The sequence below is a fragment of the Engystomops pustulosus genome, chromosome 2 (assembly GCF_040894005.1).
Source record: "Engystomops pustulosus chromosome 2, aEngPut4.maternal, whole genome shotgun sequence".
NCBI classification, from domain to species: domain Eukaryota; kingdom Metazoa; phylum Chordata; class Amphibia; order Anura; family Leptodactylidae; genus Engystomops; species Engystomops pustulosus.
Genome location: NC_092412.1, coordinates 249,541,658 through 249,559,542, shown reverse-complemented (window position 1 = coordinate 249,559,542; position 17,885 = coordinate 249,541,658). Strand labels below are relative to the sequence as shown.

Below are 17,885 nucleotides of genomic sequence, written 5' to 3'. Positions count from 1 at the left end.
ATTTCACCCTCTAAAATTACATTAGGTCTGATGACCCTAATAAAAAGGTGAAAATGTGTCCATAATAAGTTTATAAGTTTTGCTTTGACCTTGGGGGTGAATGAAGTCGGACCAAAATTTAGTTGACCTATTTACAAACAAATTGAAAAATGTTTTTGTTAAGCTGTCAATTTTTTTTTTTTAGAGAAGTTTTCAAGGCTTCTAAAGACTTCCAAAACGGTGCCACAGCCATTCACAGGGGCACCTGTATTATAGTTTTTCGGGTGCCACCTTTTCAAGTTTCCTGAAGTTGTCCTACATAATCGTTGCAATGTATCTTAAGTTTTTCCCCTTCGTGATACATGTGATGTGTTTCCGGTTTGCAAATTTTTGTGGTGTGCCACTTTTTAGTCCCAAATAGTAGTTTACCAAAAGTAAATCTGGGTCTAGCATGCTCTGTTTTGCGTCTTATTAGGCGCAAAAATGGAACAATTCCAAACCCAAAAGTCTCATAAGTTGAACAAACATCTGGGCTACAAAGACAAATGCGGCCGCTGCATTGCATCCTGGAGGCGGCTAAATTTGCTGCGCTGCTTGATTCTGCGCCTAAAAAGTCGCACAAAAAAAGAAAGCGATAGGAGTGATACATGCCTCTGTCACGAGTGCTCCCCCGACCCATATCGTTGGCTCACCCATGCCCCTCTGTGCCAGCCTGCACATTTTTGCCTCCGGTCCGCCGGCTGTGTGCGCGCATCCCCATCTCCTTGTGCGCGCGCGTGCCGTCTTCAGCAGATTTAAAGGGCCAGTGCAGCGTTAATTGCCGCTGGCCATTTCCCAGAATGCTATTTAAACTGCCCTCTTCCTGCAAACCCTGTCGGATCTTTGTGCCTCACAGCCTTAGCTTGGTTTCCATGACCAGGATTAGGATTAGTGTGATTTCCTGTTGTGACCCCGGACTTGTTCCCGTTTACACTCCTATGCTGCCAGCCCTGACCTTCTGTACTGCTTCTGACCCTGAACCTTTGCTGCCTGTCTTGACCTCCTACCTGTCCCTGACCACGAACCTGCCTTCCGTTTATGAACATCGCCTTGGCTGCCACCACGGGCAAAGTCGCACCAGTGGAATGACCTGGCGGTACCACACCTCAGGTTGTCCAAGCAGCTTTGCGGCGGGCTCTGGTGACAACCGGATAACCACTTAGACTCTGGTCCCAGGTGATCGTCCACGGTGATCCAGAGGATCCACTCCCCCACAGTCTTGTTCTGGTATTTCAGTGGAGCTGAGCTGTAATACCAGAAACGGCCACTGGGTCGCTGCGTCATAGCTTTATTTTTTAAAACCCCTTTAAGGTTACTGAGAATATCCTGATTGGAATGTATTTTCGTCTAGGTCAATAGTTAAAGGGAACCTACCACCACAAATCTACCTATAAAGGTAGATTGGGTGGTAGGTGGATCAATGGGACGTGAGGATAGCCCTTTTAAGGGCTAATCCTCACGTCCCTGCACTTTTTTAATAACTTTTATTAGATATTTATTCAAATGTACTTATGTGGCTACTGGGACGTGGAGTAGCCGCATATGAGATTACACGAGGCGGCTACTCCACGCCCCGGTAGCCACTTTACCCCTCCTACTCACGCGTAGCTGCGCGCCCTCGTCCGGCGATCCTGCCGTCTCCGCATGCGCAGAAGAGCAGGCCCGCGTCTGCGCGGTCACTACTCCGAAACAGGCGCGGGCCTGCTCTTCTGCGCATGCGCAGACGGCAGGATCGCTCCGCGTAGCTGCGCGCCGAAGATGGGTGAGTAGGAGGGGTAAAGTGGCTACCGGGGCGTGGAGTAGCCGCCTTGTGTAATCTCATATGCGGCTACTCCACGCCCCAGTAGCCGCATAAGTAAATTTGAATAAATACCTAATAAAAGTTATTAAAAAAGTGCAGGGACGTGAGGATTAGCCCTTAAAAGGGCTATCCTCACGTCCCATTGATCCACCTACCACCCAATCTACCTTTATAGGTAGATTTGTGGTGGTAGGTTCCCTTTAAACTGTATAGATCCCTTCTGATCGCAACAATGAAAGGGGCCTTTATCAGTTTTAGAGTTCAAAATCTCTAATAAAATGTCCAAAAAATATTCATGTCCTGTTGACTGGTAATATACTGTAATACTGCATGTGGATAATGGGGGCGCTATATCTAAAAAGATAAACACTACAGACCCCTTTTTTAAACAAATTTTCAAATATATTCTAATGTGTGTAATTATGTTTCATCCACATGTTTCTGTTTCTTTCCCTGAAGGTGATGTGATGAACCTGCCACCGTACCTTAGAATGGACTTTTTATTAAATCGTGGTGCTTCAGGAACTAGCAGAGACTTGGGTTTGGGGCAGGCTTGCTTGGAACCTCAGAAAAGCCGAACTCTGAAGCGACCCACAGTCCTGGAACCAATCCCCATGGAGAACCCTTCAGCGCGTGAAGTACAGTCGTGGCAGCCCAGTGCGGGGGCGGCGGCCGCTGCGCCGGTACCTCCCCGAGAGGCCACAGAGCTTGGACAGGCAGCTAAAATAAGCAGTTCACAGGAATCACTGCTGGACTCCCGGGGGCACTTGAAAGGAAACAACCCTTACACAAAATCCTACACCCTGGTATAACAACAACCTAAAAAATACAAAAAAAAAAGCTTGTAAATACTAACAGATACAACAAAATGCAAAGCAAAGCTACCTTTTTCTACTGAATTCCAACATTTATAATTTAAAGAAAAGAATAAAAAAAAAAAAAAAAAAGATTGCCAAAAACATTGAAACGGTAAATTTACAAAAACTGTGCAAAGACTCTTGTTTCTTTTTGATAATTTTTTTCTTTCCTTTTGGATCCACCCACAACAAACAAACAAAAAAAAAAACCCCATTCATCTCCTCTTCCCGGATATGAAACTCTCGAAAGCATTTGGGTCCTGTTTTTATTTTATTTTTTATGTCACCGCTCACATTTCTACCAAAATTATTTCTGTAGAATCTGGTGCATGAGAACTTTTTACTTGAACACAAGAGAATCCAGATATAACGTTTCAGAGCTACGGAGAGGGAGACAAAAATCATCGGGGGTCAGAGAAGTTGATATTTTTGTTTTGATTTACATTTATTTTGGGTTCTATCGGAGAAGATAGGGGTTTTTTATGTAGTTTATGACTCATTGAATTTCGTTCTTGAGGAATAAAGGGTCTTCTGCCTTCTGCTGTGATGCCTGCTTTAATTTGCCGGCTCAATTGAAATTTTTAAAAAAAAAATCTTTCTTTACCGATAGGTAGAATATGCACTATAACAAGGCTTTAAAATAAGTTTCATTTTTCCAAACCGAGTTGTGGAATCCTGTATGTTTTTGGAAAAAGCAATTTTTGAAGATTTACCTCCATTTATTTATCAGGTTGTCTCTATGTAAAGTCAGGTATGTGATGAAGGGCTATCACCGAAATCCATAAGGGCTCTGATCCACATACTGTACATTCCCAACATGTAGCCAATGACTGCAAAGTGACACGTGGTCTGATCGTCAGCGATCCAATGGAAATTCAGCTTATTGATACGGATACAATATTCCCGTACTAATAATGTAAAGAAAAATTTTCAAAATCAATAAGATTATTCATTGCTATCATAAGAGTCAGAGTTCACTCATTGGTCTTTCACTCATCGAGAAAATGTTCGATTTTGGTTTTACAGAAGATAATTTGGTTGGATAAGTAGTTCACAGTTTATTTTTTATTTATTTATTGGGCATTTGAATACTATTTTTCAAATGTTTAAATAAAAGTTCTCTCTAGGGCCGAACTCAGTATACCAAAACGCAATGGCCGTCCTCTGGTAGGCCCAGGGTTAAACACAATAGATCCAGCAGAAGCCGGGGATACAGGAGGATGTTTGTCCCCACATCGTTTATTGCGGTTAGAGATGAGCAAACCCGATGGTCAGGTCTAGTATTCAGGTTTGGCCGCTTAACCCTAACATATTGCTGGATCAGCCAATCCGCCACATTGACCTCCTTAGCCATATCCAGTGGCCAGTCATTGCCCTGGATAGTTGCTAGGGGCGTCAATTCCCTGGATTGGCCAGCAACATGTCCAGGTCCGGCAGCCAAACCTTAACACCGGCCACAACCGTTGAGTCCTTTCATCTTTGTTACGGTCTATCCACACAGTTTCGAGGCAGGTATCAGAGAGATACATTGTCCTATAGACCTAACGATCGTTTTAACTGACGTCGAATCATTGTATAAAAATAAACAATCAGTGAGTCACATGGTTAAACATACCATGGAATGGTTGGATTCCAGTGAGGTCATAGGTTCTTTTTTTGTGGAATTTTTTTTACATCTGCAGCTCCGATAGAAGTAAATAAGAGCCATGGTCGTTCTTACAGGGTCCAGCCACTAGGGAGTGTGGGATCCTATGGATGGGCAATCCATTAAAATTTCTGGCCAACCCTTTTCTAATCACAGTGCATATCTGGAAGACCAATCGTCAGCATTTTAAAGTCCACTTCCTTCTTTTCCGGATTCTACCTACACCCCACCCTCCTTTTAAGAAACTGATGCAAGGGGCAGGCCAAAGACAACAAGCCACAGGAATTTACCTCCATGAGTTTTTAAAAGTGAGAACCAAAAGAAGTTTTAGTTACATGAAAGTCACATTAAAATACATAAAAACTTATCCAACCACATTATTTAAAAATATACTGAAAAACACCCAGTAATCAGTCTGAGTCGGATTGTGTTGAAGGCTGAATTTCCAAAAATTATACTAAGACTCAAGGTCATTTTATATTTTTTCACAAATAAAGTTGTCTCATCACTTTTCATGCCCTTCAATGGTAGCAAGAAGTATAAATGTGCTGGTCAGGGTGGTTCACTCTTCAGGAGCTCTTCTTCAGTTGATAGTCTTAGACAAGGTTTGCATCAGATGTTTTTGTTTTTTTTTTGTACCTGCTGATCATTCAATTTTGCTGTGACATCATGTTCAAAAAAGTTGATCATCCAAACTATTGTGTCCCTGTTGATGTTTGTGTGAAAATCACAAAATGTGCAATATCTAAGGGCAGATTGTCATACACCGGCAGTAGGTGCCCCCTCGATAAATCCGGCCCATAGAGTTGTGCTATTACTACACATAAGAAATTACTTAGAAAACACTGACAAATTGTGATAAAATGTATTTTTCAGTGTTTTTCTTTACTGGTAGAACCATCTACTATCAGGTGGTCTCTTCCAGTGCATTATTCTGGCACCTCCTGGGTCTAACTGGAGGCTCTAGATAGATATCCGGTATCATGGGCGCTGTTGTCGGGCAGATTGTTTGCCTGGCTCAGTTCTAGGAACGAACCTAACACAAGCTATAGGGTTCTTGCCCTGTGCCGGCCCACTGTGTAGCCCGGCTCCGCCCCCAACTGGCAAAGTAGGCGGAGTAGTTGCAATTCCCAGCTCTGCACCGATTATTGCAACTAAAACATGGCTTGTACACGACTTGATTAATCCCCCCCCCCCCCCATTGTGCCTCTAGGTAATTGTTACCGATATTTACTCCCAATGTTAATTGAATTATAACCATAAAACCCGACATTTAGGCTTTATCTGTTTTTCAGTTCTTTTCATATTTTTGGGCTAATTTGAAAGCAATAGGCCTTTACATAATGTCCGTTATATAAGTAATTGAAACTTAAAGTAAAAAACTAAATCCAAACATTTCATTACTTTCCAGATGTTTTTCACTCATATTTTTGAAGACAAAAAAAAATACTTCTACAAATCCCCAAATTTCATCCAGGATAAAAATGTCATTGCTTTCAAACCCGACTCCTTCAGCTTTGAAATGAATAAAACTTATCTTACATAGAAATGTTTTTATCTAGTTGATTTTTTTAAGTGATCCAAAATTTTACGTGATTATTTTATTTTCCTACAAGTCTAAATGTTTCAGGCTGAAATAAGAAAATCCGGAGCGATCGTTTCAGTCTGGGCAGATATACATTTTACATTTTTAAATATTTTTTATGAAAAATTTTACATACTGTAGACATATATGGTGCAACACAAATTAGGTTGTTAGCAAAAAAAAATATTTAGAGGAGATATTGACTATTGCAAAATCGTGAAGCATATCGTGGTGCGATCCGAAACGTCGGTCACGGCGGCTGATTTGACGACTGTGAACTTTTTGATCATATGGTATCAATGGGTGGAGATATATTTTTGTAACAAGAGTAGATGTCTTCTTCTTTTTATATTTTGTCTGATAACGTACTTTGTGTTGAGCTGATCGTTACCCGATCCGTGGGATTGTACAGTATCTGTCGCCTTTTCTGGCTTGTCTCCATTTCAAGAGTGTGCAGAGACTTTTTCAAAAACTTTTTTTAAGGACACTTTTTTCCATTTTCTGAATCTTGTATCCATTCTGTACATAATGTTTTATTACTACACGAGATTTCATAACATCATTTTTTTTTTATTGTGAATGACTTAAAAACTCAAAAACCTAGGATCAAACATTTGTCCAAAACATTTTTAAAGAAAAGTGTAAAATTATCCATTTCAATTTTGCAAAAGAATTCTAATTTTTCAGAGTAAAACTAAATGAATTGAGCTTAATGCGTCAAATAATCAAAAAGTTAAAAAGTTAAAATTTTCTACAAAACTCAGTGCGTAAAATTATATATTCTGTTAATCAAAATGGGGAAAAAAATCTCTGCTATCGTTATATATCATCTAACAAAATACGAAAAACAAAATTGTACTGGAATCTCCATAACTAAACCAAAACCCGCGCCCGAGTAAATTTTAAGTCCCACTTCAAATTGAAACCTGTTTTTAATTTGCGTTTTCTTGTATGCATAATCACTGTAGATCTATAGAATCAAATCACTCATTTTCATTTTTTTGTAAAGAAAAAAAAACACATTTCTATAAAATTTGCCATCTAAATATAGTGGAGACAGTCTAGAGACCATAAAATTTTCCATCTTAAAGTCCAGATAGTCTTCTATCTGGCTTCTATCAAGTTCAAATATTATATTGTATTTATTTTATAAATGAATTTTATTAATTTATTTAGATTGTTTTTATATTTTTTTTTGTTTCACTATTTCCCATTTTCTTTCTTCAAATTAAAAAAGTGAAACAGTGTTGATTATAGTTTTTTTTTAAATTTATGACATAATAATAAAATTTTGACCTTACAACTGAAGGATGAATTTTGAGGGCGATGATATCGGAAGTATCCTACTCCTAAGCCAGCAGTAGTAACCTTAGTGATTCCTTTATTTTGTGCACTTCTGTCCTCCAAGGAGGATGTCGATTATTTCAAAAGTGGTAAAATCTTTCACACCCTTCACCGTGTAAAGTGGGTCATACACTAAAGAGATAAGACAGTGCACTATTTCCTGTGCCCTTCGCAGATCATCTGTGAAGGTTGTTTTTGTGGATGACAGAGTCGTAAGCTCTTTATCTATTGCTCGGGTCTTATCTGGGTGGAGCTTTTATTTGACGGGATGGAGAAATGGGCGGAGCAAAGGTAGCAGTTGCCCCTGATACCTGAAGAAGCTGGTGAGCCTCAGTGTTCCCGGGCTACATGTAATGGCTTGAGGCTCAGGAGGGACTGAAACTTTTAAACACTGCCACCAATTCAGCCCAAATACCAGCACTGGTAATTGTTATTTACATAATTATGGCAAAAATCAGTCTACATCTTCACATTCGAATGTCTTAAATCTCTAGTGTACGACCACCTTTAGGCTTGTTTCATCTTCCAATGTATTTTTATATGTTTAACTGTTCTTATAATTACTATGGAAAGTTTGCAGGGTAAACAATATTTACAAAATTGAGCCAATTTTTTCAAAAATTTCAAAAAACTATCACCAAAGTTTTTTTAAACCCTTCTCTTCAAATTGGTGTAAACTGTTGTCATCTCCCATTATTCTGTCATTTCACCCACTATGTGTCCACCATTGTTCGGCCTCACTATGCACTATGACTTTGGTTACATGACGGTGATGTATTGTGACATATAGGACAGCCATTTTCTTACATGCTTAGATTTCCTAACTGATTTTCACTGTGTGATTGGGAAATAGGTATTAGATGGGGGACAGGATGTGTAGCTTGTGGAATTTATAATATCAGATTTGAGTCTCGGTCCAATAATTCACTGATTTACTATAACTCGTGCCCATCTTTGCCTCAGTTTTCCAATTCTAAATGAGTTAATAATTAAAAAAAAAAAATTCTCACTTGCAAAACGTGTGATGTGTTTTTATTTGTCTGGTTAATCGCTTTCTTAAGAAAAGAAAAATATGAAATCTAACAAATCAAAAGCAATGTACAGTAGATGGGGAGAGAGCGAGATTTACGTATAGATCAACTTAAATAGATAGATAAGAAATATGAGAGAGATTCTGATTCTAGAACTGCAGTCGTCTATTGATGAGCAAAGCCATTAACATTTGAATTTAGCCCAACCTAAATTTGAAAAATCTGTTTAGTACCCAAAACCCACACTTGAAACCCTACCATACTGATCGCAAGTGTTAACGGTTAAAAGTGTAACTCTAAAGTTACTGACAAAAATACTTTTAGCACAGCTGGAGAGAGCCTGTTACGACAATTCCAACAATACCTGTATGAAGCTGCTGGCTTCTTCCTAGCCTCAGATATTGTCTTGTATATATATCATCATTTCTCTTAAAATCATATTCAGTGAAGTGGGCGGCACTTCCTGTTGTGACATCAGCTTAGGGCAGTGAGGCCAGAGCAGTGAGGGCATTCATATGAATAAAGAGAGCATGTTTGTAATTGGAGACACATGCTTGCGACATCACTTAAGGTCCTGTTTTTCTCTACTTCAACCCCTCCCAACAAGTCTCTTGTCATCTCTTGCTGTTCTATACGGTTTTCCTTGGTTACCAGGAAGCTTGGCAAATGGAGGTCAGCCTGGGGAACAAGGTAAAACCTCTTCTAGCAGCTAAACACTTGCAGATAGCTAATTAGAGTTAATTAGGGAACTGCTTATTTATGCTTAGTGTAGAGTTAGGCCAAAGTTTTTATACTTTGCAGCTGTACTTTAAATGCCACCGGCAAAGCCATCAGCACCATATAAATCACTGTGGCAGTGTGCGCTGTAGGGGACTTTGTAAATAGTTGATGCTCACAATCGGTGCCAGCAGTAGCCATCACCTATGGGGGTGCTTGAGCCAGACAGTAACTTCTAATGAAGTTCGGGGTCGGGTCTGAGGGAACTAAACTGGCAAGGTTCACTATGTGAAGTGTGCGCCGGATTCATGAAATGTGTTGCGTGGTCTTCATGAATCTGGGCCCCCCCCAACAGAGTGCAGCAATTTTTTTTTGGTGCATTTTGTTTATGCCGCAGAATTGTGACACATGTCGGACAGAATTTTTGTGCAAGGTCCGATTAAGCAAAACTGGTGCAGACACTTTATAAACACATGTGCAAGCAGTCTACACGTTCCTTCTAGTGCTAACACTTTAATAAATGTGGCCACCGGCTGCACCCGGCATGGATTTAAAAGCCGGTGTTGACTTTTCCGGCAGCATTCAAAAGGGTTAATGCCGTCAAGCAGGGGCGTAGTTAGGTCAAAAGATTGACTGGTGCCCCGAATGTTGTCTGACGGCTTTCTACACTATCACCTCTGTTTGTATCCTCTGGATGCAGATAGAGATGATTACTGTAGTGAAGCAGGGAGCCGTCAGCATCCTGCGCCACTACAGAGCACATGCACCAGTTCTGTGGAGTAGTTTGCTGTGCTGTGAAGGCTATTCCAAAGTGTAGAAGTGAAGGCTATCCCTGAGTAGGGGAGGCTATAATTTAGTTATATTACTGAGTGTGTTTGTGGAGGTTATAAGTGAGTGTGGGGGGCTATTTTTGCATCTAGGGGGGCTATTAGAAAGTGAATATTACTAATATTATATACAATTCTGAATGCGGGGTCTATTAGTGTTATCATTACTAAATGATCTTTTTTGAATGTGGAGGTTAAAAGTGGTTGGCTATTAGTGCATGTGGGGGACCAATAGTGAGGGGCTATTACTGAATGTGGGGGCTTTTAGTGAGCATATAAGAGCATATTATTACTAAATGTTACTATATTACTATTACTAAATTATATTATATTACCAAATATTACTATTACTAAATGTGGGAGCTTGAGTGTGGGGGATATTACTAGTGTGTAGGGGGTTATTAGGGAGTATAGAGGGCACTTACTGTGTGGGGGTCTATTATAGAGCGTATGTGGCATTGTTACATGTCAGGACACATTTAGGGATCGTTGTTAGGTTGGTGGCACAATGTGGGCACAAGGAAGGGATGTGGTGTTAAGTTTGTTGCCATAATTGTGGCTTAATTGGAAATTGCGGCTCACAGCTGTGGATTTTATAACATGTTACACTAGAGGGCATTATCAGTAATTTAGGAGGACATTGTGTGTAGCTGTAATACATTTTTTGGTTGAAGAGCTTTAGGGGTAGACGAATGATAACACTGTTAGGGGACAGAGTTTTAGGGACAAAAGAAAACTGCAGATCATAAGATAAGTGTGGTAATCTCCATAGGCACAGCGCATGGTAGGAAGAAGAGAAATGGTGGTAGGGGGCTTAATGGAGAACATGAAGAACAACTACTGCAGTCCCTGGATATAACAGATCAGCATATCCACTGTGTGTTCTGTAGCTGTACAGTAGTTTCAGGTGTATAGGGAGTATGTGCAAAAGAGGACGCAACTAAGAATTTGGTACGTATGCTTTGGGGCCCGTGCCCCAGATCTTTTGTGACCCTAGCAACACCCCGTCCTTCAAGAGTCATCACCGTCGGGGGTGTTGAGCTGGACACTTCTAATGAAGTTCTGGTCCACTCAACATTACAGACATTACATTCATTCAGCACTTGACCACTGAGCTGACCCTATACTGCAGTCATGTACGAGTCATTGGAACCAAACCACCGAGGCTTGGGATTGGCTGAGCAGAACAAATGAACAGGTAAGATGCAGGTAAGATCCATACTTTTCAGTGAATATACCGGAAAATGTGTATATTCTATGGAAATGTGACAGAAATTGGAAGAATCCCTCTACATGTGATTTGGTTACGCTCAAGCATTTGGCCGGACGAGTCCTTCTTATAACCGCACATTTCTGAGATGAATTCATTAACATCTTCATTTAGAAAAAAAATCTTTATATTACCCAAAGAGCATTGACGGATGAGCCATGGATCACGGGCCGGCACTTAGGAGAAACGATTGTAATGATTTTGAGAAGTCGCAGACAATTGATGTCCCGGTCAATACTCCACACTTCTTCATTTATCGAATCTGCTGACGGCCGGTTCGGAGCTGTCATACCTCCCATCCCGCTGGATCAGCATTTCTGTCCCGGATCGCTGATGGATGTGGCCACTTGTCTGGTAGAAAAGGTGCGTCCTCAAGTCATAGGAATTGGCTGATCAGGACATTTTCATAGGTAAACAGTCTGACAGCTGGGGGTCCCACCATAGAGGCCCCATCAGTCCTGAACAGAGGGGTCCTATGTCCTCCATGAAAATGAAACAATGGACACAGGACCTTCACATATCAGTAAGTTAACTTTATGTCTATATTAAGTTACCGGACCCCAGTGACTGTCAGATCCTGAGCCGCTAGAGACTGAGCCCCCACAACCTGCCATGGAGTCCGGGCGACACAGACAGACGTAGGGAGAGCAGACTTTGCCCACAGTGCCAGGACCAGGAGGACACCTGGACACATGCTGCCGGCAAAACCACCTACAGCTTTTAAATCTGTGGTGGCATATAGAGACACAGCCACAGTAATTTATATGGTGCTGATGGCTTTGCCGGTGGCATTTAAAGTACAGCTGCAAAGTGTAAAATCTTTGGCCTAACTCTACACTAAGCATAAGTAAGCAGTTCCCTAATTTACTCTAATTAGCTATCTGCAGGTGTTTAGCTGCTAGAAGAGGTTTTACCTTGTTCCCCAGGCTGACCTCCATTTGTCATGCTTCCTGGTAACCAAGGAAAACCGTATAGAACAGCAAGAGATGACAAGAGACTTGTTGAGAGGGGTTGTAGTAGAGTAAAACAGGACCTTGAGTGATGTCCTGCTACATTGTTCCAAATACTCAGCAGTGAGGGACACTTACTTCAGGAGACTGAGATTTTCTTCCTTGGCTTCAGCTCCATGGAGGACGAAGAGAAGATCCATTGTCCGTAGCCGCACAATATGTCACTGCCTGCCATAACTGAGAGACACGTGATATTGGGGACTGAGACATATATGATATTAAAGACTACTATAACCCCCCCACTCCCCATGTCCCCATCATCCTGTTCCTCATCCTTGCTTTGGCAATGCTAACTTGTATTTAGTCCTCCCAATAAAGCTTATTTGAATTTGAAAAGACCCAAGTTTTGAAGAAATCCTCTATCCCCAGGGATTGGATACTTTGATGATCAGTAGAGTCCAATGGCCGAGACCACGATTACAGGGGGTCCTGTTCCCGTGGTTTAGAAGCAGATCAGGCACACGGTCTCCAGCACCATCCATCTTCTATGGGACTGCTGGAGATGGTCAAGTGATGTCCCTATTAATTGTGCATGGAGTGGCACACAGCAAACTACTACTACTCCTATATTTCTCGCTTATCCTGAAATCAGATGTATATTTTGTCCTCTTCTCTAGTCACACCTAAATCTGCAGTTACAAGGTAGATTGTTGTAACTTACAGGACGCTACATTGTAATGTATCAACTGTGATCCTCATTATACTTCTACTCCTATCCTGTATATATGGGCACAGCACAGTACTTCTACTCCTATCCTCTATATATGGGCACAGCACAGGACTACTACTCCTATCCTGTATATATGGGCACAACACAGCACTACAACTCCTATCCTGTATATATGGGCACAGCACAGTACTACTACTCCGATCCTGCATATATGGTCACAGCACAGTACTACTACTCCTATCCTGTATATATGGGCACAGCACATTACTACTACTCCTATCCTGTATATGTGGGCAAAGTACAGTACTACTACTCCTATCCTGTATATATGGGCACAGCACAGTACTACTACTCCTATCCTGTATATATAAATTGGCACAGCACAGTACTACTACTCCTATCCTGTATATATGGGCACAGCACAGTACTACTACTCCTATCCTGTATATATGGACACAGCACAGTACTACTACTCCAATCCTGTATATATGGGCACAGCACAGTACTACTACTCCTATCCTCTATATATGGGCGCAGCACAGGACTACTACTCCTATCCTGTATATATGGGCACAACACAGCACTACAACTCCTATCCTGTATATATGGGCACAGCACAGGACTACTACTCCGATCCTGCATATATGGTCACAGCACAGTACTACTACTCCTATCCTGTATATATGGGCACAGCACATTACTACTACTCCTATCCTGTATATGTAGGCAAAGTACAGTACTACTACTCCTATCCTGTATATATGGGCACAGCACAGTACTACTACTCCTATCCTGTATATATAAATTGGCACAGCACAGTACTACTACTCCTATCCTGTATACATGGACACAGTACAGTACTACTACTCCTATCCTGTATATATGGACACAGCACAGTACTACTACTCCAATCCTGTATATATGGGCACAGCACAGTACTACTACTCCTACTCTGTATATATGGGCACAGCACAGTAATACTACTCCTATCCAGTATATATGGGCACAGCACAGTACTACTACTCCTATCCTGTATATATGGGCACAGCACAGTACTACTACTCATATCCTGTATATATAGGTACAGCACAGTACTACTACTCCTATCCTGTATATATGGGCACAGCACAGTACTATTACTCCTATCCTGTATATATGGGCACAGCACAGTACTACTACTCCTATCCTGTATATATAGGCACAGCACAGTACTACTACTCCTATCCTGTATATATGGACACAGCACAGTACTACTACTCCAATCCTGTATATATGGGCACAGCACAGTACTACTACTCCTACTCTGTATATATGGGCACAGCACAGTAATACTACTCCTATCCAGTATATATGGGCACAGCACAGTACTACTACTCCTATCCTGTATATATGGGCACAGCACAGTACTACTACTCATATCCTGTATATATAGGTACAGCACAGTACTACTACTCCTATCCTGTATATATGGGCACAGCACAGTACTACTACTCCTATCCTGTATACATGGACACAGTACAGTACTACTACTCCTATCCTGTATATATGGGCACAGCACAGTACTACTACTCCTATCCTGTATATATGGGCACAGCACAAGACTACTACTCCTATCCTGTATATATAGGTACAGCACAGTACTACTACTCCTATCCTGTATATATAGGTACAGCACAGTACTACTACTCCTATCCTGTATATATAGGTACAGCACAGTACTACTACTCCTATCCTGTATATATGGGCACAGCACAGTACTACTACTCCTATCCTGTATATATAGGTACAGCACAGTACTACTACTCCTATCCTGTATATATGGGTGCAGCACGGTACTACTACTTCTATCCTGTATATATGGGCACAGCACAGTACTACTACTCCTATCCTGTATATATTGGTGCAGCACAGTACTACTACTCCTATCCTGTATATATAGGTACAGTACTACTACTCCTGTCCTGTACTACTCCTATCCTGTATATATGGGCACAGCACTACTACTCCTATCCTGTATATATGGGCACAGCACAGTACTACTACTCCTATCCTGTATATATGGGCACAGCACAGTACTACTACTCCTATCCTGTATACATGGACACAGTACAGTACTACTACTCCTATCCTGTATATATGGGTACAGCACAGTACTACTACTCCTATCCTGTATATATGGGTACAGCGCAGTACTATTACTCCTATCCTGTATATATGGGTACAGCACAGTACTACTACTCCTATCCTGAATATATGGGTACAGCACAGTACTACTACTCCTATCCTGTATATATGGGTACAGCACAGTACTATTACTCCTATCCTGTATATTTGGGCACAGCACAGTACTATTACTCCTATCCTGTATATATGGTCACAGTACTACTACTCCTATCCTGTATATGTGGGCACAGCACAGTACTACTACTCCTATCCTGTATATATAGGCACAGCACAGTACTACTACTTACTCCTACCCTGTATATATGGACACAGCACAGTACTACTACTCCTATCCTGAATATATGGGCACAGCACAGTACTACTACTCCTATACTTTATATATGGACACAGCACAGTACTACTACTCATATCATGTATATATGGGCACAGCACAGTGCTACTACTCCTATCCTGTATATATAGGCACAGCACAGTACTACTAATCCTATCCTGTATATATGGACACAGCACAGTACTACTACTCCTATCCTGTATATATGGGCACAGCACAGTGCTACTACTCCTATACTTTATATATGGACACAGCACAGTACTACTACTCCTATCCTGTATATATGGGCACAGCACAGTGCTACTACTCCTATCCTGTATATATAGGCACAGCACAGTACTACTAATCCTATCCTGTATATATGGACACAGCACAGTACTACTACTCCTATCCTGTATATATGGGCACAGCACAGTGCTACTACTCCTATACTTTATATATGGACACAGCACAGTACTACTACTCCTATCCTGTATATATGGGCACAGCACAGTACTATTACTCCTATCCTGTATATATGGGCACAGCACAGTGCTACTACTCCTATCCTGTATATATGGACACAGCACAGTACTACTACTCCTATCCTGTATATATGGACACAGCACAGTACTACTACTCCTATCTTGTATATATAAATGGGCACAGCACAGTACTACTAGTCCTATCCTGTATATATGGGCACAGCACAGTACTACTACTCCTATCCTGTATATATGGACACAGTACAGTACTACTACTCCTATCCTGTATATATGGGCACAGCACAGTACTACTACTCCTATCCTGTATATATGGACACAGTACAGTACTACTACTCCTATCCTGTATATATGGGCACAGCACAGTACTACTACTCGTATCCTGTATATATGGGAACAGCACAGTACTACTACTCCTATCCTGTATATATATATGGGCACAGCACAGTACTACTACTCCTATCCTGTATATATGGGCACAGCACAGTACTACTACTCCTATCCTGTATATATGGACACAGTACAGTACTACTACTCCTATCCTGTATATATGGGCACAGCACAGTACTACTACTCCTATCCTGTATATATGAGCACAGTACTACTACTCGTATCCTGTATATATGGGAACAGCACAGTACTACTACTCATATCCTGTATATATGGGCACAGCACAGTACTACTACTCCTTTCCTGTATATATGGGCACAGCACAGTACTACTACTCCTTTCCTGTATATATGGGAACGGCACAGTACTACTACTCCTATCCTGTATATATAGGCACAGTACAGTACTACTACTCCTATCCTGTATATATGGACACAGTACAGTACTACTACTCCTTTCCTGTATATATGGACACAGTACAGTACTACTACTCCTTTCCTGTATATATGGACACAGCACAGTACTACTACTCCTATCCTGCATATCTATATGGGCACAGCACAGTACTACTACTCCTATCCTGTATATATGGGCACAGTACAGTACTACTACTCCTATCCTGTATATATGGGCACAGGACAGTACTACTACTCCTATCCTGTATATATGGACACAGCACAGTACTACTACTCCTATCCTGTATATATGGGCATAGCACAGTACTACTACTTCTTTCCTGTATATATGGACACTGCACAGTACTACTACTCCTATCCTGTATATATGGGCACAGCACAGTACTACTACTACTCCTATCCTGTATATATGGGCACAGCACAGTACTACTACTCCTATCCTGTATATATGGGCACAGCACAGTACTACTACTCCTATCCTGTATATATGGACACAGCACAGTACTACTACTCCTATCCTGTATAGATGGGCACAGCACATTACTACTACTCCTATCCTGTATATATGGGCACAGCACAGTACTACTACTCCTATCCTGTATATATGGACACAGCACAGTACTACTACTCCTATCCTGTATATATGGGCACAGCACAGTACTACTACTCCTTTCCTGTATATATGGGTACAGCACAGTACTACTACTCCTATCCTGTATATATAGGCACAGTACAGTACTACTACTCCTATCCTGTATATATGGGCACAGCACAGTACTACTACTCCTATCCTGTATATATGGGCACAGCACAGTACTACTACTCCTATCCTGTATATATGGACACAGCACAGTACTACTACTCCTATCCTGTATTTATGGGCACAGCACAGTTCTACTACTCCTTTCCTGTATATATGGGAACAGCACAGTACTACTACTCCTATCCTGTATATATTGGCACAGTACAGTACTACTACTCCTTTCCTGTATATATGGACACAGCACAGTACTACTACTCCTATCCTGTATATCTATATGGGCACAGCACAGTACTACTACTCCTATCCTGTATATATGGGCACAGTACAGTACTACTACTCCTATCCTGTATATATGGGCACAGGACAGTACTACTACTCCTATCCTGTATATATGAGCACAGCACAGTACTACTACTCCTATCCTGTATATATGGGCACAGCACAGTACTACTACTCCTATCCTGTATATATGGGCACAGCACAGTGCTACTACTCCTATTCTGTATATATGGACACAGCACAGTACTACTACTCCTATCCTGTA

At 41.2% G+C, this 17,885-nt stretch overlaps 1 protein-coding gene across 6 annotated transcripts in view; it reads left to right on the top strand.

Annotated features, from left to right (window-relative positions):
- DSCAM (DS cell adhesion molecule) overlaps window positions 1-8,268 on the top strand; it is a 336,141-nt gene extending 327,873 nt beyond the window's left edge. For all 6 annotated transcript variants that reach the window (XM_072138796.1, XM_072138794.1, XM_072138795.1 and 3 more), the window contains one exon: window positions 2,279-8,268. In XM_072138796.1, the coding sequence (XP_071994897.1) occupies window positions 2,279-2,631 (353 nt within the window). In that variant the 3' untranslated portion in view covers window positions 2,632-8,268. The remainder of the gene's footprint in view (window positions 1-2,278) is intronic.
- The last annotated feature ends 9,617 nt before the right edge of the window (window positions 8,269-17,885 follow it).